This window comes from Terrapene carolina, unplaced genomic scaffold (genome assembly GCF_002925995.2).
Source record: "Terrapene carolina triunguis isolate 2854851 unplaced genomic scaffold, T_m_triunguis-2.0 Scaffold58, whole genome shotgun sequence".
Lineage (NCBI taxonomy): Eukaryota > Metazoa > Chordata > Testudines > Emydidae > Terrapene > Terrapene triunguis.
This window is the reverse complement of record NW_020664409.1, coordinates 79,189,200-79,216,039: the sequence shown is the minus strand read 5'-3', so window position 1 is coordinate 79,216,039 and position 26,840 is coordinate 79,189,200. Positions and strand designations below refer to the sequence as shown.

Genomic DNA, 26,840 nt, shown 5'->3' with positions numbered 1-26,840 from the left:
TGGCCACCTGGAACGATGCTCTGAGACCATTGCACGCATCACCGAGCAAACAGGAAGGGGACTTTCAAAATTCCCAAGGAATTTACGGGGTGAGGATGACGGTTGGTCACCTGAGGGCAGGGCAGTAGAGTTCAAACCAATGACCAAAGAGGCAAGAACAAGCAATGTGGGACACCTCCCGGAGGCCAATCGCAGCGCTGTAACCGACCAGGGTGTCTACTCTGGCACCGCAGCTCTGTAGCCCTGGCGCAGAAAGCTGTACGCCTCTTGTCGGGGTGGTATTTTTACAGTGCTGTTTCTGCGCACAAGTGGCTTGGTAGTGTGTACATCTCAGGAATTACAACACAGAAAGCTGCTTTACTTCACAGAAACTTGCCAATGTAGACAAGGCCTGAGCGTATTAGGCTTAGTTTGCGTGTTTGTTTTATTCGCTCAGTAATCTGCTTTAATCTGTTTTCCATCCCTTATAATCACTTAACATTTATCTTTTGTAGATAATAAACTTGTTTTTTGTTTATTCCAAAACCCAGTTTGTGCAATTCATGATGGGAGGGGGGGAAAGCTTGCATATCTTCCTCCACCTTAAGGGAGGGGGTGAATTTCATGAGCTTATGTTATATCAATCTCTATACAGCGCGAGACAATATAATTTTGGGTTCACATTCCAGAGGGTGTGTGCACCAGAGTGCTGGTCAATTCCCCGAGCTGGGTCTTCCCACACAGAACTGATTGCAGACTGTGTGATTCTACAGCTGGGTGTGTTACTACATGTGTGTGCAGTAAGACAGGGTGAAGGAGCCCAGGCTGGTGGAACGGGCAGGCTCATTGGGACCCCAGCACAGCAGGTGGCACCACAAAAGGGGGGGTCCAACCCATCACACCTAAATCTCAGTGCATTGGTAAAACTATGATGCAAAGTAAAATTTCTGCTGCTTCGTTGGTTCCTGTATCTGCTGCTACTGTAAATGTGCTTGCCATGCAATGTGTTTGAGATCTTTTTTGATCCCTGTGATACTGATGATTGTGGGATTTTATACTTCAGGGAAATAAAACTTTATAGCTTTAAGTCTCTGTTGTGGGTGCCATTTTGAGTGGGGCAGGGCAGCGTTTAAAGGTTGAGCAGGCTGACCTTCAACATTGTAGTGGACAGCCAGTACCAGAAAATGTTGTTTAAATCCCCCTGTACAGTTTTATTCTGTTACACTATGTAATACTTCCTGGTAGAGTTCTCCACCACAGCAGTTTCAGGGTGGCTGTCCATATGGGGTTCTTGTATAATATCCAAATCCTCTGGGTCAGGTGTCCAGTGACTCATAGTATGGGCAAGGTGGTAGGAGCATTACCAGTGGTCCTGTTCTTGTCCCTTGTCTTCAGGTACTTTTGCCAGTACTCCTTTGCTTTGATATGGCACTGGAACCAAGTCTGGGAGTGTCCCTCGCAGTCATTTGCTTTGACAATGGCTTTTAGATGTTTGCATTCTGGTGACTCCTATGCAGATAGAACTGGATGTGCAGCTCTCCAAAGAGGGCAGTCAAGTCCAGGAGCTCTGCAGGGTCCACGCAAAAGTACCAAGGTACATGACTGTTATAATGGGAATGTGAGCCTGGGAGCGTGAACTCACTACTTCCTGGAATCAAACAGGGGCACACCTGGCTACTCATCAGCATTTAAATAGGAGGATGACGTCCAGTGAAGATGAAATCTGAGCAGTCGAAGGCACACAGGTACACAGACAGGTTGATGCAGGTATAAAGCATTGCAGTCTGGTAGCAGTGGGAGGACTGCCAGAATTGGAGTAGTTAGGAATGCATCCACACAAACTCTAAAGTGGTGGGGGGAGGGGAACCTCAATGTAAAGTTTTTTTCCTGTTCCAAACAGGGTTAACTACTGCAATCTGAGACGCCGAATAATGTACTTAAAAACAGTATGTGTGGACATAAGGACTTTAATGGGAGCAAACCAGAGCTAATCAGGTGTAACATCCCTGCGTGGACAAGCCCTGAGTAACTGTGCGAGACACAAACTGGTAGTGGGTTATGTGAGCTTGCATGTGTATGTGCATTCAGTTCAATGTTGTTTGCTCCATGAATCTTGAAAATGCAAGTTGGGTTTCTCCATCATACTGCACAGAGACTTTTTTGCAGTGAAAAATCAGACATTCTTTGTACATTGCCTAGTACAAGGCAAACTTCTGGTGGTGGTACTTATTAATTTATAGCACTCAAAATTGTTCTAGGTAGAGCCAGGCAGAAAGACAAAGCAATAAGCTATGGCAAGCAATAATAGAGATGGCGGACGGAAGAGCAAGGGTTACAGCAGAAGATCCTGCGGTTACTTGGTTCAGGCATGTGCATATCTCAGTGGTTTAATTCAAAGAAATTTTTTTTTCTTTCCTAAGTTGAATTGTAAAAAGGAAGTAAGTGGTGGAGTAATAACGGGGAAACAATCCTCTGAAATGACATTGCTTTTTCTTTAGGGTTTCTCTTCAGATGCTATTGAAAATGACTTTAAACCAAATGAAGAGCCTCTTCTCAGAAAAAATCCTCGTAGATTTGTCATCTTCCCACTCCAATACCCGGATATATGGAACATGTATAAAAAGGCACAAGCTTCCTTCTGGACAGCAGAAGAGGTGAGTGTGATGTTCTGTTCGGGACACTCAGAATTGTAAGCCACGGTGTGATCTCTCTGCCTCAGCAAGTCTCAGCCTTGTTGGAGATTAGATTGTCAACTCCCTGTCACTCCAGTCTGTCCTTGAGACTCTGCTGGTCTAAACCTTGCCCATGCAGTTAACAGTTAGTGAACCCCAGAGACGTCTCACTGTGATGCTCACAGAAATTATTAAGTTCGCTGCCTTCAAAGAGAGAGTGTACACGCCAGCCTGTTAGGTTATCTGAAGACTCACACTTCACTTTAACATACACCACTGATATGGTTTTGTAATAAAACAAGAATGAGTTTATTAGTAAAGAACAGAGATGTAAGTGATTCAAGTGGGGTTCACAGGGATCTGCTATGGGTCCAGTGTTGTTGAACATATTTATTAATGACTTGGATATAGGTAGAGAGAGCATACTGATCAAGTTTGCAGATGAGACAAAGTTTGGTAGGGCGGGAGGGGGTTGCCAATACTTTGGAGGATAGAGCTAAAATTCAGAAGTATCTTGATAAATTGGAGAACTGGGCTATAAACAACAAAGGCAAATGTAAGGTGCTGCACTTGGGGAAGAAAAAACAAATGCATAAATACAGAATGGGGGAAAACTGGCTTGGCAGCAGCACTGCTGAGAAGGAGCTGGAAGTTGTGGTGGATCACAGCCTCAACATGAATCAGAAATGAGATGCTCTTGCAAAAAAAGCAAATGCAGTTTTAGGTTGCATTAACAGAGGCATAGAGTGCAAGTCATGGGAGGTGATAGTTCCACTCTGCTCAGCGCTGGTTAGGCCTCAGCTGGAGTACTGTGTCCAGTTTTGGTCATCAATGTATAGAAAGGATGTAGAGAAACTGGAAAGGATCCAGAGGCCAGCAACAAAGATGATCAAGGGGATGTTCAAAGGAATGCAAGCCATACGCACAAAGGCTGAATGGACATGGGTATGTTTAGTTTGGAAAAGAGATTAAGGGAGGAATATGAGAGTGGTCTTCAGATACTTGAAAGGCTGCCACAAAAAGTATGGAGAAAAGTTGTTCTCTTTTGCCACAGAGGGCAGGACAACAGGCAATGGGTTCAAACTACAGCATAGCAGATTTAGATTAAATCTCAGGAAAAACTTCCTAAGTGTAAAGAACAGTAGGGCAATGGAACAGACTGCCTCAGGAGGTTGTAGAAGCTTCTTCACTGGAGGTTTTCAAAAGCAGGCTGGATATCCATCTGTCTTGGATGGTTTAGACACAACAAATCATGCATCTTGGCCGGGGGTTAGACTAGATGACTCTTGTGGTTCCTTCTAACCCTATGATTCTATGATACTAAGCAAGAGAAAAAGACAGGTATGATTGCAGACAAAACAAAAATAAAACATGCTTGGTCTCTTGTCCCTTACGTGAGGGATTAATGGCTTTTTGTTACCCTTATATTTCCTGAAGTCCATTGTCTCTGTCTCAAGAGCCAGGAAGTCTTTCTGGGATGCAGAGTCTGTCCCCTGGCCTGCTCACTAAACTCTCTCCTCCGTTGTTGTTAGCTTGATAGCTTTGTTTACCTTATGTGTAAATGTGCTCTTATTGTCCTCTGCCTGTAATCAAGCGGGTCAGACAGGTAAATGGACATTTTTTTATCTAGGGCAGGCAGGGTTTGTACACTGCCTTCCAAACACATTTTAAGTGTACACATATGTAACTCGTTGTACACAACCCATACATACATCATGCAATGATTTTTCAGGACTGGCATATGATCAGTTTAAATATTATACCTTACAAGACACCTTTTTAGATGCATATTATGATCACACCGTGATGGGGTTAGTGAGTGTGTCAGGCCTGATATGCGTTGCAGTGTGGTGGGCCCTCTGCCAGTGTGCATTGAGGTGTCTTAGGGAGTATTATGGTCCAGTGGACAAGGCCCACAGTTTAGGAGTCAGGAGAGCTACCCCAGCCAGAATTCACAGTCTTATAGAAGAGTAGATATGTAATGCTTTCTTATTGTCCAACAGTAGTCTTGTGGGAGAAATTAGATGTCACATAAAGAAAATCCTTTTCATTTTAAAGGCTCGTTACAAAATGCTGTCTTTAATTGCAAGTATCATTAAAGACACATTGGAAAGGATCTCTGTTTTTTGACACACATTGAGGTTTTCAAATCTTGCCACTTTACAGTGTGGAAAAGTTTTTGCATTTACAGTGTTGTGTGGTTCAATATATAAAGTCATTTTCCATTTCTATAGTGTCTTTCATCCTAAAGTCCTTCACAGACTGATGAAGGGCGCTATGTAAAAGTAAATTATTCTACTCTGCCATTAGAAATATCTTTGCGGACACACTATAGTATCAGACATCTAGTGGTCATTCTAGTGACTCTAAATGGTGTGCATATTCTCTCAGAGTTTCCAAAGATCTGTATTTGTGTGGGGTGGGGGAGGGGTGTCATTTATAAGCTGAAAAGCAATTAAATTACGTCATGGTGGCAGATACACTACTGTACTTCATTGCTTTCACTGTGTTTGATTTTAAATTCAATTACAAATGTAATAAAATTCTCTAAACATTTTCAAGTTTGGTCTCAAATAACTTCCAGCATCACTGATTTGCTTAAGCTTCTTCTATTTTTCTTCGTGAGTTATCAACATTAAAAGACAATAATATTGTATTTTTCTTTCTTTTTTTACCATAAGGTTGATTTATCAAAGGACTTTCCTCACTGGAACAAGCTGAAATCAGAAGAAAAATACTTCATCTCTCATGTCCTGGCTTTTTTTGCAGCCAGCGATGGAATTGTAAATGAAAATTTGGTAAGGCATCTTTACAATGAGCCCATTTCTCATGAGTTACCATTCATTTGGCTAGCAAAGACTCTTCATTTTAATTTTGACTTAACAATAAAGAGTCACTTGATTATATTTACTAGTTGCATTTTCTCTCCTCCACATAATCTGTTTTGCTTAGACATCTGAGCAACCTGTTCTCCCTGGGCCAATATTTAAGACAAATTAGGCCTGTGACGGGTTTGGGCCCGTTGGAGTGTCACCTGATGTGCTGGGATGCCACTGAGTCAGCCTATTCTGCCAGCCAGGGTCCCCTTTACTTGGCCTTGCTGGGTTAGGCTCACAAGCCTCTTCCAGCCAAGCACACAAGCAGGGCCACACCCAGCTGCAGAGAGACAGCGATCCGCTCTGGAAAGATTCAGCCTGAGGGGCTTGCTCCAACGCTCTGGTGCCCAGTCTTTTTAAGGGGTACAAACACAAAGGTTTTATGAAATTTGCCGCCTCCCTCAATGTGGAGGAAGATATGCACAACTTCTTGCCCTCCCAGTTAGAAATTACATAAACTGGGTTATATTACAAACAAGCAATAAGTTTATTAACTACAAAAGGTGAATTTTAAGTGACTATAAGAGATAACAGAATAAAGCAGAGTACTGACCAAATAAAGCAAAGTAGGCAGCCTAAGCTCAATATACTTAAGAAACAGGTTACACAATGTAAATTCTCACCCAAAATGTTATGATGTTATTTTAGGCAGGTTGCAAAGTTTCTGTGGTTCAGAGTTCCAGCTATATTCCTTTTCAGACTGGACCCCTGTCTCAGTCTGGACACCCCCCCTGCCTTCCCTTCAGGTGGCTTTAGCAGTCTTTCTTCTTGAGCAGACATCATGGAGAGGAGGAGTCCAGTTTGCCTTCCTCCCCACCCTTAAATAGGATTTACATAAGGCGGAAATCCTTTGTTTCCCAAACTTGACCCCCGTTCCCATCCAGTGGAAAGCTACAAGAAGTCCCAGGTAATGTTTAGTATCAGGTGACAAGACCACCTGACTTTGTAGTATCACAGCGTCCATGAGTCAGTGACAGTATGGAGGGTCCGCAGGAAGGCCAAACCTTTTCACAGTCCATTGTCCTCGCTGATGGGCCACTGCCCTGTCTGGCTTTTCCATTTTTGTTCCTGAAGTGTTAGCAGTGGGCGTCACCCAAAGTAGCATAATTGAAATACAGATACATAGTCAATATTCCTAACTTCAGATACAGAAATGATACAGGCATACAAATTGGATAATCACATTCAGTAAATTATAACCTTTCCAATGATATCTTACAAGACCCATCTTGCATAAAGTATATCTCAGTTGTGTCATATTCATATCATAAGGATATTTTCATAAAGAATATGGAGTGAAACGTCACAAGGCTCAGACCTGTATAGTCTGAAGGATTCCAGCCACTCCGTTCCTGGAAACAATCTTTAAGTCCTCCCTTCCAGTGGACTGTGTTCGTTTTTGGCTCTTTAGGAATGGAAGATGGGAGTGAACTTCTTCAGTGGTGTCATCAGTGTTTCTCTTTGAGTTGGTTAAAATCATACTATCTCTCCCTAGCATAGCACTTTTAAAAGAATATAGGGGATACTACCATGTCCTGGCCAGTGTTCCTTATCTCAGTAAAACCGATTCTAAGGACCTGTGTTTACTAAGGTGACTTGTTGGGGATATCTCTGAATCTACCAGATCTACAAGGAAGTGATGGATCTCCCCTTTCTGATGATATGGATTTGCCATTTGTAGTCACGCTGGGCTGCAAGATATCCGACCGTAAACCATCAGTGGTGTAGGCCTGAAAATGGCCCATCCTGGACCTTGTGCATGTATAACTTCTGGGCACACATCTAGGGAATACATTATAGTATGGGGTGAGGTTGGAGAAGGAGACACACATTCTCTATGACATAGAGATTTTGTGAAGTACTGAGGTTCATTTTATTTAATATCAAACCAAAATCCTGAGTGTTTGTGTAATGTGAAGTTTTCAGTGTTGCAGTACTCTGCTGTATACTTTCAGTACATATACAGCATACCTCTTGATTACAGTTTTATAAGCTATATATACAGCAGCTTTACTTCACTTTCTCTCTCAAAGAATAATTCCACAATCTGCTAGCTATTTGCATGCATGTTTGTGAAATGTTTCAATCCAACTGCCCCCATCCTTTCTCCATGGCAGGGAGGTTGTTTTTGTTCATCTCAGGGCTTGAAAATATTCTCTCAGGTAGTGCTAATATCCTAACTGGCACTTTTCTTGGTAGGTGGAGCGATTCAGCCAGGAAGTGCAAATCCCAGAGGCTCGTTGTTTCTATGGATTTCAGATTCTAATTGAGAATGTTCACTCGGAGATGTACAGTTTGCTAATAGACACTTACATCAAAAATCCCAAGAAACGGTAATTCTCAAAGTTGTCACAAAGCTATTGAACATATTACCTCAGTACTGGCTGTGCAGTCTAGAGGGCTAGTCATGTAGCACATGCCAATATCGCCTGCCTTCTTTTCCATACTGACTCGCTGGGTGACCTTAGGAAAATCACTTAACATTTCCTGGTCTGTATTCCTCATCTGTAAAATGGAGTAATACTAATACCTACTACACAGGAGTGTTGTGAGGCTTAGTTAATATTTGTACAGTGCAATATAATTGATAGATTGAAACAGTTTGGTTATGGATCGTTCTAGGAATTTAATGCTATTTACTGATCTGGGTTTGGTAATAAATATTATATCACTTTACTTGCATCCAACTTGTTTGTTGCTAATATGTCAACAAGAGAGTCTCTCTAGTTTAAATATTAACAGTAATAACAATAGCAAAAAGTTAGTCTGTGGCTGCAGATGTGTGGAGAAACATGGTCCTGTAGTGAGGGTCATGCAGAGCTGCATTTCCAGGGCAGCATCTTGCACTGGGGAAGCTCAGTATCTCCTGGAACTCCAAGGTACATGGGCGGTGGGGAGATGGCTGCTATGTCATTTTGTAAGCTTATGTCCCTACAACTTTTGGGGGTACTTAGCACAGTTAGCTGTGCTAGCCAGATTCAGGAGTTGTATTCCACAGGGGCTGAAATTGTGCCCAGCTCCTGTGTGGGGTCTGCAAGGGAGTCTCCCTGAGCAGGAACTGGCCACTATCTGGCTTATAGTGTGAGATGCACCATACTCTAGTGGATAGGATACTGATTTGGTAGTTGAGAAACCTGGGTTCTATTCTTGGCTCTGCCATGTACCTGCTGTGTGAGCTTGGATAAGTCACTTTCCCTCTCTCTCTCTGTTTGCCCTTGTAGCTTTTGTCTGTTAGATTGTAAAAACTTTGGGGCAAAGACTGTCTCTTACTCCGTGTTTGTATAGTGTCTAGCACAGTGGGGTCCCAATCTCAGCTGGGGGCTCTAGGTACTAATATAAGTGTTTGTAATATTACCTTTGTTTCATTCTATAGAGAATTTTTATTTAATGCAATTGAAACAATGCCTTGTGTCAAGAAGAAAGCAGATTGGGCCCTGAGGTGGATAGCAGACAGAGACTCAACTTTTGGTATGTAGCTTTTTAATTAGGTGATTCCATTATATATGCCTCAGATTAACAAAGGGTAATTTTCTGCGTCTGAGCTGCAATATTCCAGAGCAGAATTTCTCCAAAGTTTAAGGGTTACGTGTATCTCGAGTTTCAAGTCCAACCGTGATGTCTAAAAAAGAAAAATTCAGATCAGTGTGTAGATCTTAATCCTGAGCTAATGACGTGTGCCAATGTCAAGGCCCAGTGGGGATCATAGGTGTAAAAGTTCTGGGGGGTTCTTGTGTTATGAATAAGGGATAAAAAGGCAATTATGACTTTAACATGGGTTCAAATAATACTCTGGGTGTGTGAGCATGTCCAAGCACCCCTCCCCTCCTACTAAAAATGAAATCATCTTACTGCGAGAACTTGTTTGATTCACTAGTATAGACACTCTTGTTTTGGGTGGGAAGAAGTGAGGTGCAGGTTACGTTGTGTATTTGGGGGGGAAAGAGGGATCATCCCAAGTAAGGTTTTTCTTTGGTAAAATTCAGACAATTATTGGTGGCTTTGCTGAAAATATTTCAGTGAGACTATTGAGAACTGTTTAGTCAAGTTCCAAATGTCAGTTGTGGGGGGAACAGTTTCCTTTACTGCAGTCTGCTGGTAGAGTTGCCTTGGCCAGATATAACATAGTTATTTATACCTTATTTTCCTTTTAGTGGCTTAGGCAACTTGTATTTTCTATACATTTTTTTCACTTTTTACCAGACACATTGCCAGATGTTTGTTGCATAGATGTTTCATTAGCTCTGACATTGTCAGCTGACTGCTCAGTATGTTCATTCCAAAGTACAGCAGGACCCTGTCGTTTCTTCTGCATACAAAGTGATTGCTAGGGGGTGAAAAGAACCTATTAGCCCAACTGCATTATGTTTTCTTCAGGCGTATTCAGAAATAGACACTCCTGATTTGAGATTTCCAATGAGCATATTAAGAACTTTGTTACATATTTCAGTATGCAGGAGCCAGCCAGTAGGCATTCAGCAAGAAATTTTGCTATATGGGTTTTACTATCAGGTATTGCATTTAATTGTTAGCTTTATAAGACACTTATTTTTTAGGATTGTCTGGTATGTTTTTAGAGTTGTCAAGTATATTTCTTCTGCGTGAACTACAGGAATACAGTAAATATGCTATTTGTCTTTTAATTCTTTTCTCCATATGACCTTCCCCTAAATAAACCAGCAGATGGCACCTGCATTCCATTCATTGGAGTAGAAAAATGAATGTCCTTTTCTTAAAATGATCTGTGTGGGGCACAGGGGGCAAAGATGCCAGAGTTTAATGCACAGACCTTGCACCTCTGGAGACCTGGATATTTATCTATATACATCATCAGGATGCTTTAAAATACAATATGCATTTCTATAGAAGCAGGGCTTTGGTGGGGAGGAGTACATGGGCGTGAAGGCACTGGGGCGTAGAGTGTGAGGAAGAGAGGCCAAGTAAGGGATGGCCCAAGGTGGGGTGAAGAAGAGATGGCAGCAGCAATGGGAGGCAGCAGGAGTGAATTTGGGGACATAGTACTGGAAGGGATCTCTTGGATCATAGGGTCCCCTCCCCTGCTATCACAGACAACTCTGTTATATAATCCTGTTCATAAATTTATCATCTTGAATTAGAGATGGAAGAGTTTAACCGGTTAACCAATAAGCTTGATGCTTATCGGTTTCTGTTAATGATTAAACTCCGCCCGGGGTCCCTCCCAGCCGCCGCCCCGCATGCCCGGGACTCTGCTGCCACCTGGCATCCTTGCGCACCTGGTATCCCTGCGCTTGGCATCCTGGTTGCCGCCTGGCATCCCAGCACACCCAGGGTCCTGTGCCTGGGGTCTGTCCCGGCAGCCGGGAGGGACCCCGGGTGCAGAGGCGGTTATATGGCTACTGTTTTTATATGTTATTTACATTCCTATCTTGAATCTAGCGGGATTGTCTGCCCCACTACTCCTAGTGGGAAGATGTTCCAAAACCTCATTCTTCAGATGTTTAGAAACCTTCTAATTTCTAGCCTAAACTTAATAGAGCCAGGCCATAGAGATCACAACTTCACTAGCCTGCACCACAATAGCTCTGATGTTGAGGGGCAGGTGCAGATTCCATTCTCTGATATTGATGTATTGTAGCGTGTACCTTCCTAACTTCCAGTACACACCCTTCATGAAGGCCACTACTACCTAGGTAAGTGCTTTCTGCTCTCCTTGGCAGTCTGGCAGGGACGCTGTAGGACTCAGTGCCCTGACTGCTTGCTTTAAGTAGAGGAAGCTCCATAATTGGGACTTACTTAAAACAAGGCTGGCTGAAGCACTAGAAGAGGTAGTGCAAGGAATTTCACAGTGGTGGGGGATGGGGCTAGATGACTTAATAGGTCTCACAAGAGCATAATTGGTAACCCCAGACTGAGGGCTCAGCTCCGGTTTCTTATGCATGACACAGTACGGTCTAGTTGGCCTTCCTCAACTGAGGTTTCTACACTGACTTTACTGATCTTAATAGTGCAGATACACAGATTATTTTGCTTATTTAGACAAGCTGCTATTTGATCTCCAGTGAAAGAGCCCTGCCCTGGGACACTTTCCAGAGAACTTGCTAAGACTTTTATGATTAAATCTTAGGAGAGCAATGCCGTGAGGAATATTATGGTGTATATTTTTGGCTGGAAGGGAATGTGAGGAGGAAAGTTTGGGTCTATCCTATGTGGAAAACAAGTTGAGTCATCATGCCATCTAGCTAATGCACAGAATGTGTTACAAATACATTGTGATTAAAGGGGTATTCAAGACTCGTCGTAGACCCTCTTCCTTTAGTCATTTCCCCCATTGCTTGTTGCAGGGTGATGGCTCCATTACAAAAAATATTCCACCTCTGTTGTGCCTGTTACCCGCTATACGCTCCACTGATTGGTTTGCAAGGCAGCTTGATTACTAGAATTGTGCAGGTTGTCCTTATCATGAGCTTTCCTCATGGGAGTCCATAATCACTCTGCTCTGCATTCCCCTTGCAGGGACCTTGGTGGACCTCCCCAAGTCACTTCCATTGTTTGTCTTTCTGGTTCCTTCGCTTCCACTGTTGGAAAGAGAAAACTTTTGAAAGTAATTGACCAGTTAAAAGAATCTCTTCTTGCACAGCAAACTAATGTGCTAAAAAGGCAGCGGAACCATTTCAGATGAATGGCTGCTGAAGAGATTAGCCTGTTTGGCCATCATAAGCATTAAGTAATAGAAAAGGAATATTTGCACTTCCATTGTACCAAATGCAAATGTATTTCCTAAAATGGAGCATTTATAAGTGAGCACCTCTAAAAAGTTAGACAAGGAAAACAAAATTTTCTGTATCCAAGTTATGTATTAAAAAATTTTCTGTGTTAGACTTCAAAAATCTCAGCCCAGTGATTATGAATTCCTTTAGCGTTAGTTGTAATGACTCTAATTGTGAATACATTTGCTGATAATGTGGATGTCAAAGTACAGTGCCTTATAGGATTTCACCATTAATTCAGCTCTGATTAGGCCTTTTTAAGATTAAAGTGTTCTGGTGAATTTTGAACATAACAAATAATTAATTATTGCTGTATTTGCTCTTGAGATTATCCTAAATCTCCTGCACTTGTGTAGATTTTTTTCTGGGTAAATGCCTTTAAGCCTCTCAGTGTATGGGTTTACATGCACAGCTATAACTCCTTGGGCTGTGAACTTGTTAAATCTCAGAGGCTGAACAGGTTTAGGCTAGTCATTACCTGGATGAGAGATCTCCAAGAAGCACTCCTGATGTTGCAGGAAGTGGTGCTTGGGGATTCAGTAGGTGGCACTCTTCTCTGCAGTTAACATCAATAGTCTTTGTGGAGTCAGTGGCTACTAGGCAGTGGGAGGTGCTGTCATTAGGCTAAGGCATAAAACAGATTCAGATCATTTGTGGTCATTAAAGATTTTCAGCTATTTTTACAAGAGTCAGAAGAATAATGCTCTAACTTCCTAGATGGAAGAAGCTGTAGAAAGCCGAGTACTTTACAAATCTTAATGAATTGCATCCTGTCTTGCCTCTATCAGGTAGGAGACTACTTTTCCGTTTATGTAGGAACCTGAGAGCCAGACAGGTTAGGCTCACATAGGAAGTCTGCATCTCCCAATCTTGTCAACTAGTCACAACCACCTTCTACTAAGAGGAACAGGGGTATTAGGCCTGATATCCTGACCAGATTTCAGTTTGGGCAATTAAATTCTTCCTTCCGAAATGCCCCTTTTACTTTCAATTGGATGTGCTATTTTTCCTCTCTTCCTGGTCTAAACTGTTGTGTGTTGAGCACTTTTAATAGCTGTCCTATTTCACCCCAAATGTGGTTGCATTTCATTGGTGGGTAAATGATGATGTGTGCATGTACATGCATGCTGTGGGATCCTATGTGATGAAATATAAATATGGTACCTAAGTGGATGATGATTTAGTGCTGTTCAGTATCAATGTGTCTGATGTAAGCTGCACACCTGACAAACTAGAAGCAAATTTGATTTTTCTGAGTCTTAATTTCCAGTGTATTGTATTGAACAGGGGAGAGAGTGGTTGCCTTTGCCGCAGTGGAAGGGATCTTCTTCTCAGGTTCTTTTGCTGCTATATTTTGGCTGAAGAAGAGGGGTCTGATGCCTGGACTGACATTCTCCAACGAGCTCATTAGCCGAGATGAGGTAATATGTGGAACGTTACATTTGTTTGGGGGTAGAGTGTTCTTCTAGCTGAGAGTAGTGGGTGGCTGGGCTCTCAGTGAATCCGCAGGCCAGAGGGGAGAGGCACAATTTTTTCTGCATGTTCCCCTCTCCCTCTAGAGCTGCTGCCCACACACACTTTGAGCAGAGCCTCATAGCCATGCCAATAAGGGCAATACTTCATCCACCTCTGTCAGCAGCTGTGGGAGAGGAAAAAGAGAATTGCGTCAGGTGCTGAAAAGGTGGGTTTTCACTGGGGAAAAGGGAGAAAGCAGGTAAGTGGATGCAGAAGGTGGGGGAGTGCAAACACCAGTGAAGAAAGGGGAAATCCAGCAGGGCAGAGAGGGTGTGTTGCTGGCAAGACGGAGCTGTTTTGACACGTTACTGCTGATGGGGCTGGAAGAGGGCAAAGGCCTGAGTCAGTTCTCTGAAACCCAGCCTACCCTGACATACATAGTAGGATTCTTCCAGAGCTTGTCACGTGGACAGGTACAGCATCTTGACTGGGGGAAGAAATGGTTGACCTGTCCCTTAACTTTAAGCCACACCCACAGTATCCTCTCACACGTTCAGCCATAGCTCGGCTGAGGCAGTTATGCAGGCAGTGGATGGTGGCAGCACCAGTAAGACCCGCCCTCTCTGCTGGTGGGCACCCTTCCATAGTGCAGCACGTAGCCCTGAGTCTGCAAACCTTGACATTACTGGGAACTGCAGGAGCACTGAAATCCTGTGAGGGAGTAGGCTATTTTTAGAACATGTTTTAAGGGAGAGGGCGTAGGAACAGGGTTGAGAAATAAATTACCACTGGGCAGATGTTAAATGAATGTAGGAGAGCTTAAATACCACCTTGTTCCTAGGCAAGAATAATCAACATCCTGAATAAAGCTATTCACCTAAATCATCTTAAAAGGAAAAGAAATAAGATGAAAAAAAATCCTAATTCACAGTATGAGCAAGGAATGAACTGGAGACACATGGCACAAGAAACAAAGTGATGGTGAATAATGGGAGAGAGCAGACTTGAGCCAGCACAGTGCTCAGCTTCCAGCACTGAAGGCAGCAGAAGTCAAATAGCCAGCAGAGAGCAGCAGGTGTGCACATGTACTGGACTGCACTGCCAGCCAGGGGTAGCCACATACATGGGATTCTACAGTGCAGCCTGTGCCCCCTAGCTTTACAATGGAGGTGCAGCCTGCTCACCCTAGGGTCCTAGTGTGTATATGAATGCAGCTGGCTTTGCACTGGCTTCTACCACTCAGGTGGTGGATGGTACAGGTTGCCTTGTCCCTTTCTATAGCTCTCTCCAGGTACAGAACACAGTACTTGCACAGGGCCTTCTGCAGTGCTTGGTCCAGTGTAGGGGATATTTCTACTGAAGTGGCTGACCTTGTTCCCATTCTTGTTCCTCTAGTAACATACAGTAAATATATCTTGTGGAGTGGAACAACTGCTGTTCTGTATTACTGACACTGTTGGTGTGGAACACTTTTTAACTTAAACTATTTCTTAAGAAATTAAAAAGTACAGTGGCTTGTAATATATTTGTAAGGCTGCACCTGCCAGTATCTTTCTGGTATTGAACATGTAGTAGTAGTAGTAGTAGTAACTACTGTAGTAACATGTATCCTCCTAGTCCCTCCTCACCCCATCTTGTAGTGACGGCTCCTCATGGGCGGGGCCCTGCACAGTTAAGGTGCTGTTAGAAAACATACATCAAGTTTAAAATCTGGAGCGCTGTAGAACCTGAAGGACAGATTAATTTGCAAGATAAACATAGCAATGATTGAATCTACTGGCATTGGCTTAAAATGGTAAAGGATTCTATCACAAGGGAAAATAGCCAGTAGCTCTCGTTTACTTTAATTTAGAAGGAAGCTATATTATGATGATAGAATTGTTGAAGTACATGATAGGACTGGAAAATAAAGCAATGTATGGCTCAGGCTTGAGGCAACTTTAATGCTTTGGAAAATAAATTCTACTTCATGTCCACTAATAAGATCCAGTTCTTCTTCGAGTGCTTGTTCACGTCCATTCCACATTAGGTGTGCGCGCGCCGCGTGCACGAATCGTCGGAAACTTTTTCCCTCAGCGGCTCCCGTCGGGCCCGCAGGGTCCCCCTTCCCGCCAGAGCGGCGCCCCGCCCTCGCGTATATATATCCCTGCCGGCCCGACCCTCCCTCAGTTCCTTCTTACCGCCCGTGGCGACGTTGGAACAACTCTGTCTCTCGCCTGAGAGTGTCCCTTAGCATAGCCATTAGCAATAGTTAGCAGTTCATAATACAGTTAAGAGTTTTAGTGTTAAGTAGTTGTTTAGTTCTTCTAAGGACCAAAAATCTCTTGGTGATAGGGGTTTGGTCAACCCCGGCACCGGCCCTGGGCGGCGGGGCATGCCGCACGCCCAAGGCTTTAAGGCGTGTGCCGCGTGCTGCAGGCCTATGCCAGTGAGCGACCCGCACGAGTCGTGTCTCCGTTGCCTCGGGGAAGCTCACCAGAAGGAGCGCTGTAAAATTTGTAAGGCCTTCAAGCCCAGAACCAAAAAAGAGAGGGAATTTCTCCTTAGACAGCTCCTCATGGAGGCGGCGTTACAGCCCTCCTCTTCCGCGGCACCGTCCGCTTCGGTGCGGAGTGCCCTGGCATCGGTCCGCGACCCGACACCGGCGGCGCAGACTAAGCCCATGGCACCGCCAAGACGGGAACACGCCCGGCATCGATCTTCTTCGCCGGCCAAGTCGAAGGGCCAGCCTAAGGCCCGGGGGCGCTTCCCACATAAGAAGGCGGCGCCGGCGAAGGCCGCAAGTGCGGCCAAGGCCGTAACGGCCCCGGTACAAGTCCCGGCACCAGTGGCTCCGGTGCCGAAGGGCCCGTCGAGCCCCGGGACGAGCGCGTCGAGTGCGGAGGATGGGCTGGAGGAACTGTTGGAACAGCCCTCCACCCCGGACACATTTGAGGCGGCAAAGGACCTCATTGAATTGTCCTCCGAGAGCACACTCCGCGCTACAGACATTCCGCCGCGACTGCCATCCAAGGGCAAACCGGCGATGATGCGCCCGTCGCGGTCGCCATCTCGGCACCGTTCACGGCGCCGGTCCCGGTCGAGCTCCGCCTCGGTGGACTCCCGGCTTCCCGCCGCACAACGGGCCACGAAACAGTCAGGGCCCGATGCGAGCGTGGCACCGCCCCAGCAACCCGGCTCGAGCAGGCGCCGGGACGCTTCGATGGCGAGGCTCCCAAGGCCATCCTCCCGCAGCCACTCCCGGTCCCGCGGTCAACGGTACCGTTCCAGGTCCAGATCGGCACGCCGCTACTCACGGTCCCGGTCCCGACGGCACCGCTCCCCGACACCGGACCGGCACCGCCCCACGGCACCGCCGTGGCCCTCTAGGTCACCGTCCCTGGCATCGGAAGAGGGCTCAGGTCTTTCCAGATATGGCCGCAGAGGGCATGCCGCTAGAGAGCACGAGGCCTCTTGGCAGCCGCATTGGAGCCATCCTGGACAGTGGCCGTTCTGGACGCCGTGGGCCTATCATCAGCAAGGCCCTCCGTCTAGAACCTCGAGATCGGGCCCCTCAGGAGACCGGTCCCGCTCCCCACGGTGCCGCCCTACCTCCCGTAGGGAGGCCACGGTCTCCAGACCACCGGGCGCAGAGAGGGCGGACTCGGCACCGAGCTCGGCACCGTCCCTGACTCGGGACAGGGGGCGCACCCCGGAGGGCCGCCCCGCCGAGGAGGAGCTACAGGAGGACGAGGACGCTCAAAAAGCCATGACCTCCTCCTCCTCGCCGGACGAGGCCGTGGCGGGCACGACAGTATCCGGCCCTCCCCCTATTGACCACCGGGCGCACCAGGACCTGCTCCGCCGGGTGGCCCTCAATTTGGGTCTACAAGCAGAGGAGACGGTTGAGCAGGAGGACCCGATGGTGGACATTCTGAGCCCAGAGGGTCCCTCCAGGATCGCACTCCCGCTCATAAAAACGGTCCAGGCAAACTATAAGACCGTATGGCAAACGCCAGCCTCCTCTGCGCCAACCGCAAAGGGCGTAGAAAGGAAGTACTTTGCCCCGTCCAAAGGGTTTGACTTTCTCTTCTCCCATCCGACCCCATGTTCGCTGGTCGTCTCGGCGGTTAACGAACGGGAAAGGCATGGCCAGCAGGCCCCAGCACCCAAGGCCAAGGAGGCAAAACGACTAGACCTATTTGGCAGGAAGGTCTATTCGTCCGGAGGCCTCCAGTTGCGGATAGCAAACCAGCAAGCGATCCTAAATAGACATAACTTTAACTCATGGGCATCTGTGTCCAAGTTCAAAGAGGCCTTGCCTCAGGGCTCACAACCTGAGTTTGCGGCCCTAGTGGACGAGGGGAAGGCGGTGGCCAAAACCTCGTTACAGGCCTCACTTGACTCTGCCGACGCAGCCGCTAGAACAATCGCGTCAGGTGTAGTGATGAGACGCTCTGCATGGCTGCAATCTTCTGGCCTTCCTCCGGAGGTTCAAAATACCCTCCAAGACCTGCCGTTCGAGGGTTCGGGCCTATTTTCAGAGCAGACTGACGCCAGGCTACACAGCCTCAAGGACTCTCGGGCTACCCTTAAGTCCTTGGGGATGCACACCCCTGTGACACAGAGGAAGCCGTTCAAGCCCCAACCTCCACAGAGGCAGTATCATCCTCGCCCTCGGCAGGAACCATACCGTAGACGGGGCAGGGACAATAGACGTAGGCGCAACAATACGCCTAACCAAGGCCAAAACCAGGGCCAAAACAAGACGCAGCCGGGAAACAAACAAGGATTTTGAAGCTGCGATCGAGGACAGCGTACCCATCTCTTCTCCGGATCCACCCCTGGGTTTCAGGGACCGCCTATCCCATTTTTTCCGTGCCTGGTCTCATATAACTTCAGACCGTTGGGTCCTGCGCACGGTGGGATCAGGTTACACCCTCCAGTTCTCCTCGCCCCCTCCCTCCCACCCACCACCCCCGTCCCTCTTCAGGGACCCCTCTCACGAGCAACTCCTCATACAAGAGGTACAGACCCTCCTCGAGGTGGGGGCGGTGGAGGAGGTTCCTCTGGACTTCAGAGGAAGAGGGTTCTATTCCAGATACTTCCTCATCCCCAAAGCGAAAGGGGGCCTCCGTCCTATCCTGGATCTTCGCAAGCTAAACAAGTACTTGCAGAAGCCACGTTTCCGTATGGTCTCCCTTGGTACCATCATTCCTTCCCTGGATCCGGGGGATTGGTACGCTGCCCTCGATATGAAAGACGCCTATTTTCACATCGGCATTCGCCCGGCCCATCGGCGTTTCCTGCGCTTCACTGTCCAACAGCGCCATTTCCAGTTCACGGTCTTGCCCTTCGGCCTGGCAACAGCCCCACGTGTCTTCACGAAGTGCATGTCGGTGGTAGCCGCCTTTCTTCGAAAAAGACGGATGCGGGTCTACCCGTACCTGGACGATTGGCTTCTGGCGGGCCGGTCGGAGGCAGAGGTCCGCGCCCATGTGGCACTGGCGTTGCAAGTATTCCGGGAACTCGGTCTGTTGGTCAATGTGCCCAAGTCATCGCTAGTCCCCACACAGAGGCTGGACTTCATAGGGGCAGTCCTGGACTCGGTGGCGGCACGGGCAAGTCTTCCCGTATCCCGATTCCTGGCTATCAAGGAGGCCGTGACCTCCATTCAGCGATTCCCTACGACCACGGCCAGATGTTGCCTGCAACTCCTGGGGCACATGGCAGCGTGCACGCACGTAGTCGGGCTCGCCCGTCTCAGGCTCCGACCGCTGCAGTTGTGGTTGGCTCAGGTGTATCGCCCCAACAGAGACCCCTTGGACATGGTCGTCACGATCCCGGCTCGGGTGTCGAACGCCCTACGTTGGTGGCTCAACCAACAGCAGGTTTGCGCAGGGGTCCCATTCACCGCCCCACAACCGACTCTGACGCTAGTAACAGACGCGTCGGACCTGGGTTGGGGTGCGCACCTAGGGGACCAGCGCACTCAGGGCTTGTGGTCCAGGGAGGAACGGCTGCTCCACATCAACCTGAAGGAGCTGAGGGCGGTTCGCCTCGCCTGCCAGACCTTTCACGCCACCATAAAAGGACACAGCGTGTCAGTTCTGACAGACAACACTACCGCTATGTTTTACATAAACAAGCAGGGCGGGTCCCGGTCCTCTCCCCTCTGTCGCGAGGCTCTCCTCCTCTGGGACTTCTGCATAGCCCAGTCAGTATAACTTCGGGCAGCATATCTCCCCGGGGTCCAGAACGGGCTGGCGAACCGTCTCAGCCGGTCCTACCTCAGGCACGAGTGGAGGCTGAGACGAGACATCCTCCGTTCTATTTTCCTGAGGTGGGGGTTTCCCCAGGTGGATTTATTTGCCAGCAAGGGCAACAGCCAGTGCCCGCAATTCTGCTCGTTCCAGGGTCACAGTCCAGGCTCAATGGCGGACGCCTTTGCAATCCCGTGGGGCGGAAGCCTGAAGTACGCCTTTCCCCCGTTCCCACTCATTCACAGGGTCCTCCTAAAGGTCCGCAGGGACAGGGTGACAGTCATCCTAATCGCCCCGGCGTGGCCACGCCAACACTGGTTCACAACTCTGTTGGAACTGTCCGTGGCCGCTCCGATAACCCTTCCCCTCCATCACGACCTCATCACCCAGGATCGGGGTCACCTACTCCACCCGAACCTGCCATCGCTGCATCTCACGGCATGGCTACTCTCTGGCTAAGTGGGGTGGAGCACAGGTGTTCCCACGAGGTCCAGCAAATCCTACTTGGTAGTAGGAAACCCTCCACGAGGGCAGCCTACCTGGCCAAGTGGAAGCGCTTCTCCTTGTGGTGTGCGCCTCAACACTCGCAGCCTTTACAGGCCTCGATACCACTGATTCTCGACTACTTGCTGCACCTCAAGCGTCAAGGCCTCGCCCCCGCTTCTATTAAGGTGCATCTGGCCGCCATTTCGGCGTTCCACCCTGGGGAGTCGGGCAGATCCGTGTTCTCCAACCCCACGGTGGTCCGATTCCTCAAGGGTCTGGAGCGGGTGTTCCCCTACTCGCGCCCTCCTATACCCCCGTGGAACCTCAATCTGGTCCTCACTAAGCTTATGGGGCCGCCCTTTGAACCCCTGGCCTCTTGCTCCCTCACGCACCTTTCATGGAAGGTCGCGTTCCTCGTGGCCATTACCTCGGCTAGGAGGGTGTCGGAGTTGAGGGCCCTCACCTCGGAGCCCCCTTATACCATCTTTTATAAAGATAAGGTGCAGCTTAGGCCTCACCCTAAATTCCTCCCAAAGGTGGTTACGAATTTTCACATGGGGCAGGGCATTTGTTTACCGGTATTCTTCCCTAAGCCCCATACGGACCCAAGCCATCGCAGCCTACACACCCTGGATGTTCGGCGGGCATTGGCTTTTTATCTGGACCGTACCCGGCCTTTCCGTAAGTCGTCTCAGCTGTTCGTGGCCGTTGCGGAGCGCATGAAGGGCCAGCCTATTTCTACACAACGCCTGTCGGCGTGGATCGTGCATTGCATACGTACGTGCTCCGAGCTCGCCAACACGCCTGCTCCTCAGATCAGGGCTCACTCCACTAGAGCCCAGGCGTCCTCGACGGCCTTCTTGGCACAGGTCCCGCTCCAGGAGATCTGCAAGGCAGCCACCTGGTCGTCAGTGCATACCTTCACAGCCCACTACGCGGTCCACCATCAGACCAGAGATGATGCAGTGGTCGGCAGGGCGGTGCTGCAATCAATTATTCCTTGACTCCTACCCTCCTCCAACGGTAAGCTTGCGAGTCACCTAATGTGGAATGGACGTGAACAAGCACTCGAAGAAGAAAAGACGGTTACTTACCTTCTGTAACTGTTGTTCTTCGAGATGTGTTGTTCACGTCCATTCCACTTCCCACCCTCCTTCCCCTCTGTCGGAGTCACCGGCAAGAAGGAACTGAGGGAGGGTCGGGCCGGCAGGGATATATATACGCAAGGGCGGGGCGCCGCTCTGGCGGGAAGGGGGACCCTGCGGGCCCGACGGGAGCCGCTGAGGGAAAAAGTTTCCGACGATTCGTGCACGCGGCGCGCGCACACCTAATGTGGAATGGACGTGAACAACACATCTCGAAGAACAACAGTTACAGAAGGTAAGTAACCGTCTTTTTCATTTTCTATTCCTAGAAGTCATTGTAACCTTTTTCATGCAATCAATATGTGTGTGGTTTTCAGCAGAAGTTTTCTATAAAACTCACTTTCAGGTTAATGTGATGTAGGATGCTAAATACAATAAGTCTAACTGCCCTTTTGTGGCATGTCATTCAGCACCAAAAACCCCCCCAGTTTTCCAGTTCAATTTCCAATGGCATAATTGTAACTAAATAGGTAGTTATTGCAATAAAAGTACAAAATGCACAAGGCATCTGTATTGAGAGAGGCTCAGCACAAAACTAAAATGATAAAACAGCAATATAAAATCCTGTAAAGAAAAGAAAATGTAAATTGTTTTCTGATGAATCTGGTTAGACAGATTGTGGGCACCGCCTAATGCATGGTTATTTGGGGAATGCACAAGCAGTCATTCTCTTTTAAGCGGGAGAGCCACAGATTTTAAAAATTAGCCAAAATCCTACTAAAATATCAGGTAACATAATGGAAGTACCAGACTGGCTCAGGCTAGTGGTCCATCTAGTGCAGTATTCTCTCTCTGACAGTGGGCAGCAACTGTGGAACCAAAGGAATGTGCAAGAAATCCTGCAGCAGGCAGTTAAGAAAGAAATTTTACTCTGGGAATTTTATTTCTAATGCCCATTCGAGGTTGGCTTATGAGGGTTTATAACTTTTCCAAAACTCTTGGTTGGCTGATTTGTTTTAATCTTCACTGTTGTCACTCTGGGTTTTCTTATTGTCCATATTCTATCCAGTCCTCTTCTATTTTGAGTCTTAATGTCCTTGATGAAATCTTGTGGCAACGAGACCTACACACTTAACTGCATGTTGCATGAAAAAGTATTTTTCAGTTTTAGATTTGATCTCAGTAATGGAACTTGTTTTGTTAAATTAACCTCCTCCTTTCTGCAAGAGCTTGGAGGGCACGTGAGAGGAGGAAAAAATCTTAATACAGTAACTTCTCGCTTAACATTGTAGTTATGTTCCTGAAAAATTCGACTTTAAGCGAAATGATGTTAAGCGATTCTAATTTCCCCATAAGAATTAATGTAAATGGGGGGGGTGTAGGTTCTAGGGAAATTTTTTTCACCAGACAAAAGACTATATATATCACATGTACACACACACAGTATAAGTTTTAAACAAATAATTTAATACTGGTACACAGCAATGATGATTGTGAAGCTTGGTTGAGGTGGTGGAGTCAGAGGGTGGAATATTTCCCAGGGAATGCCTTAGTGCTGAATGATGAACTAGCACTCGGCTGAGCTCTCAAGGGTTAACACGTTGTTGTTAATGTAGCCTCACATTCTACAAGGCAGCACAGATGGAGGGAGGGGAGACAGCATGAGAGACAGAGACACATACCCTCTGTGTGTGTGTGTGTGTGTGTGTGTGTGTGTGTGTGTGTGTGAGAGAGAGAGAGATGCGCATTGCCCTTTTAAGTACACTGACCCCACTCTAAGTACATTGCCTTTTTAAATAGATCAGCAAGTTGAGACAACAACTGCTGATAGCAAGCTCCCTCCATCCTGAGCCCTGTCATGTCCTTCCCCTGCTCTATGGAGATGGGGTAAGCGGGGTGCAGGAGCAGGGGTGAGGGGGACACCCTGACATTAGCACCCCTCTTTCCCCACCCCTGCACAGCAAGCAGGAGATTCCTGGGAGCAGCTCCAAGGCAGAGGGCAGGAGCCATAGGCGCCAACTCCCTGGGTACTCCGGGGCTGAAGCACCCACGGGGAAAAATTGGTGGGCAGCTGTCTCCTCTCCCCCCACCCCAGCTCGCCTCCACCTCCTCCCCTGAGCGCCCCGTGGCTCCGCTTCCCCCCAAGCTCCCTGCGCTTCCTGCCGCGAAACAGCTATTTCGCGGCAGCAAGCGATGGGAGGGAGGGGGAAGGAGGGGGAATGCAGCGCGCTCGGGGAAGAGGCGGGGCTGGGGCAGGGATTTGGGGAGGAGTCCAATAGGGGCAGGGAGGGGGCAGAGTTGGAGTGGGGACTTTGGGGAAGGTGTTGGAATGGGGGCGGGGCAGGGGTGGAGTCGGTGCCGGTGGCAGAGGAGAGTTGAGCACCCACCGGCACCGCCAAAAGTTGGCGCACATGGCAGTGGTGGGGAGGGACAGCTGAACTGCCGGCAATTGATAGCCTGCTGGGTGTCTGCCGCACAGAGATCTTAGGGTAGTGGGGAGCTGATGGGGGTCTGCCAGTCCACCCTGGTTCCAAGCCCCCACGAGCCAGCTGCAATGGGCTGCTCTTTCTGCAAGCGGTGGACAAAGCAGGCGGCCGCCAAACAACGTTATAAGGGAGCATCGCGCAACTTCAAACTAACATGTTCTCTGATTAATCAGCAACGTAACAACGGTAATCGGAACGACTTTAAGTGAGGAGTTACTGTAAAGATAATTAAAATATCTTGAAACCATGAGTGTTCACAAATCTACTTCCAATGTCTGATGCTATAACGTGATTACATGATTTCTGTCCAGTATAAATGAGTGCCCTTTTAAGTTTTGAGAAATACAATTACATCAACGTTGCCATCAGGGTGGATTTGATTTAAATCAAATTGATTTAAATCATGATTTAAATCAAATTGATTTAAATCATGATTTAAATCACTAGTCAGGAAGACTCGATTTAATCATGGATTTCTAAATAAAAGTGCATTCTTGTTGGTTGTTATAACCTTAATACATATTCCTCACAACTCAGAGATAGATGTAGGTTTCATTTTTAGAAGGTACACACTACAGTTTAAATGCATCTAAAATGATAGTATCATAGAGTAACAACTATATTTTTTGCTCAAACATGATAATTCAAGAATAGTCCAGAAGGAAGACAGGCCGTCCTTAAGAAAGAAGTATGAATTAAAAAACTTTACCAACCTGAAGATCCTGCATGTTCAGACATGTTCTTTTCATCATCTTCAACGCAGCTTCCTCCTGAGGAGGAACACTTCTCATGATGTTTCATTTGGGCAACCAGGCCTTGCATTTCTTTGTTGCACTGTTTGTATTTTGCATGCATGCCTGTCTTACTCACAGGTAGCGGAACTTCATTAAAATATTCCCAAACTGGGTCTCTTTTACTGCCTTCTGCCATTATAGGTTTTCCCTTCTAGTGTGCACCCCCAAGGATCCTCTTGCACACCCCCTGGAGTGCACACACCCCACTTTGGAGACCACTGTTCTAGACTGAGCACTGAGTCCCATTGGGTAGATAGAAAGATTAACCTAAATAATATATACAGAAGCCCTTGGAACTCCATAAGATTGGGTCCCTATTCCATGAACTATTGGAACTCATTTACAAACCTTTTCTTAAACATTACATGAATATATTGTCTCATAGTATAGAATTAGAATTTATAATCTCTATTCCATGATGAGATATCTTTGAGCTATAATGTATCTTAATTAAAACTATCTTTAGATAGGTTTTTTCCTCAAAAAGCATTTTATCAAAAAAATCCGATTTAAATAAAAACCGATTTTTGATTTTTTTTTTTTTTTAAATCATTGATTTTTATCCACCCTGATTGCCATGAAGCAGCAAGTTAGGAAGCTTATTCCTCTCAGAGAGACAATTATCAGTACAAGGCTTTAAATAGCAAATCATGAGGGGCAGGAGAAACTAAACTTCTTTCATTCTTTTGTATTTCAGGGTCTGCACTGTGACTTTGCTTGCCTAATATTTCATTATTTAGTAAACAAGCCTTCAGAAGAGAGGGTCAAGGAGATCATTGTTAATGCAGTTGAAATTGAGCAGGTGAGCAGACAAGACTGATCGGTACAGTGTCACTGATGGCACAAGAGGTTTTTCATGCGTAAAGAAGGTGATGCTGTAGTAGAATTTCCGGAATTCCTAATAAATGACTGGTCCACACATGTGAATCACTGTAAAATTCCAAAACACCACCTACAATCAATCTCTTGGTACTCTTGCTTGTCACAGAATAGAAGGCAGAGATGATTTTTGACAGTACTAGCCAAGTGATTAGTAAAAGCTAACGCCACCACAGGTGGATTTTTCTCTTTCATGTTCAGTCACATTTACTTACAGGTAAGATTTTTTTTGTTGTTGTTGCTACACATAGGATCTGATCCGGCTCCCCTTGAATTCAACGGCAAAACTTGCATTGATTGTTAGTGAGAATTGGATCCGTCACATAGTAAAAACACCAGTGAAAATTCTCACTGACTCTTTCACAAAATAAATATTAAACATAGAAAGTTGCAAAGAGCTGATCAAAACAGGAGACATTTGCTGTGTTTCTTGTGATGCAAGTTATTTAAGTTGTAAACAACCTCTGGGTCTGATTTCATAGAAACATCACAAACGATATACCACCACCAAGTAAATACTATTTGTTCCCCTTAAGTTGCACTGTCCCTTCTTTAAATGTCACTGTTGTGTTTTACTCCAGGAGTTTTTAACAGAGGCTTTACCAGTAGGGCTGATTGGAATGAATTGCACTTTGATGAAACGGTATATTGAATTTGTGGCAGACCGGTTACTGACAGAACTTGGGTTCTCTAAGGTAAGAAAGTTGAGAGAGATGACACTTCCAAGAAATATTGGCCTGTTAAAATGGCCAAGCAAAGTTGTTTGTGTGCTGCACTAATTTACCACAGGTGTGGGTATCGCACCCATGCTGTACTTATGCGTTCTGCTGTATCTCACACAGAGAACAATGTCAATATACAGATTTCATTATTTGAAACAGATGAAACCATTGTTTCTCTGGCCAGGGTTGCCCTGTAAGTACTACTTGGATTTAATTGGAAGTGTGTGTTGCATTCAGGTGTTCTGATTCTACGAGGCTATAATGAAGTAGAATCGTTTATATTCATTGCACAAGGTTAACAGATTACCATGCCCATCTCTTGGGTGGTCAATATAACGCTGAATTTGCTTAGATGGAAGCAAGTGACCTTTGAAAAATACTGTTACTCTGAGGAAAACAGATCTATTAATAATGCTGA

At 46.6% G+C, this 26,840-nt stretch overlaps 1 protein-coding gene across 1 annotated transcript in view; it reads left to right on the top strand.

Moving 5' to 3' along the window:
• The window catches only part of RRM2B (ribonucleotide reductase regulatory TP53 inducible subunit M2B), a 42,195-nt gene that overhangs the window by 9,410 nt on the left and 5,945 nt on the right, over nt 1-26,840 (top strand). Inside the window, exons 2-8 of the mRNA XM_024208949.1 lie at nt 2,478-2,633; nt 5,333-5,449; nt 7,727-7,860; nt 8,901-8,995; nt 13,561-13,694; nt 25,519-25,623; nt 26,282-26,395. Coding sequence (XP_024064717.1) covers nt 2,478-2,633; nt 5,333-5,449; nt 7,727-7,860; nt 8,901-8,995; nt 13,561-13,694; nt 25,519-25,623; nt 26,282-26,395 — 855 coding nt within the window. The remainder of the gene's footprint in view (nt 1-2,477; nt 2,634-5,332; nt 5,450-7,726; nt 7,861-8,900; nt 8,996-13,560; nt 13,695-25,518; nt 25,624-26,281; nt 26,396-26,840) is intronic.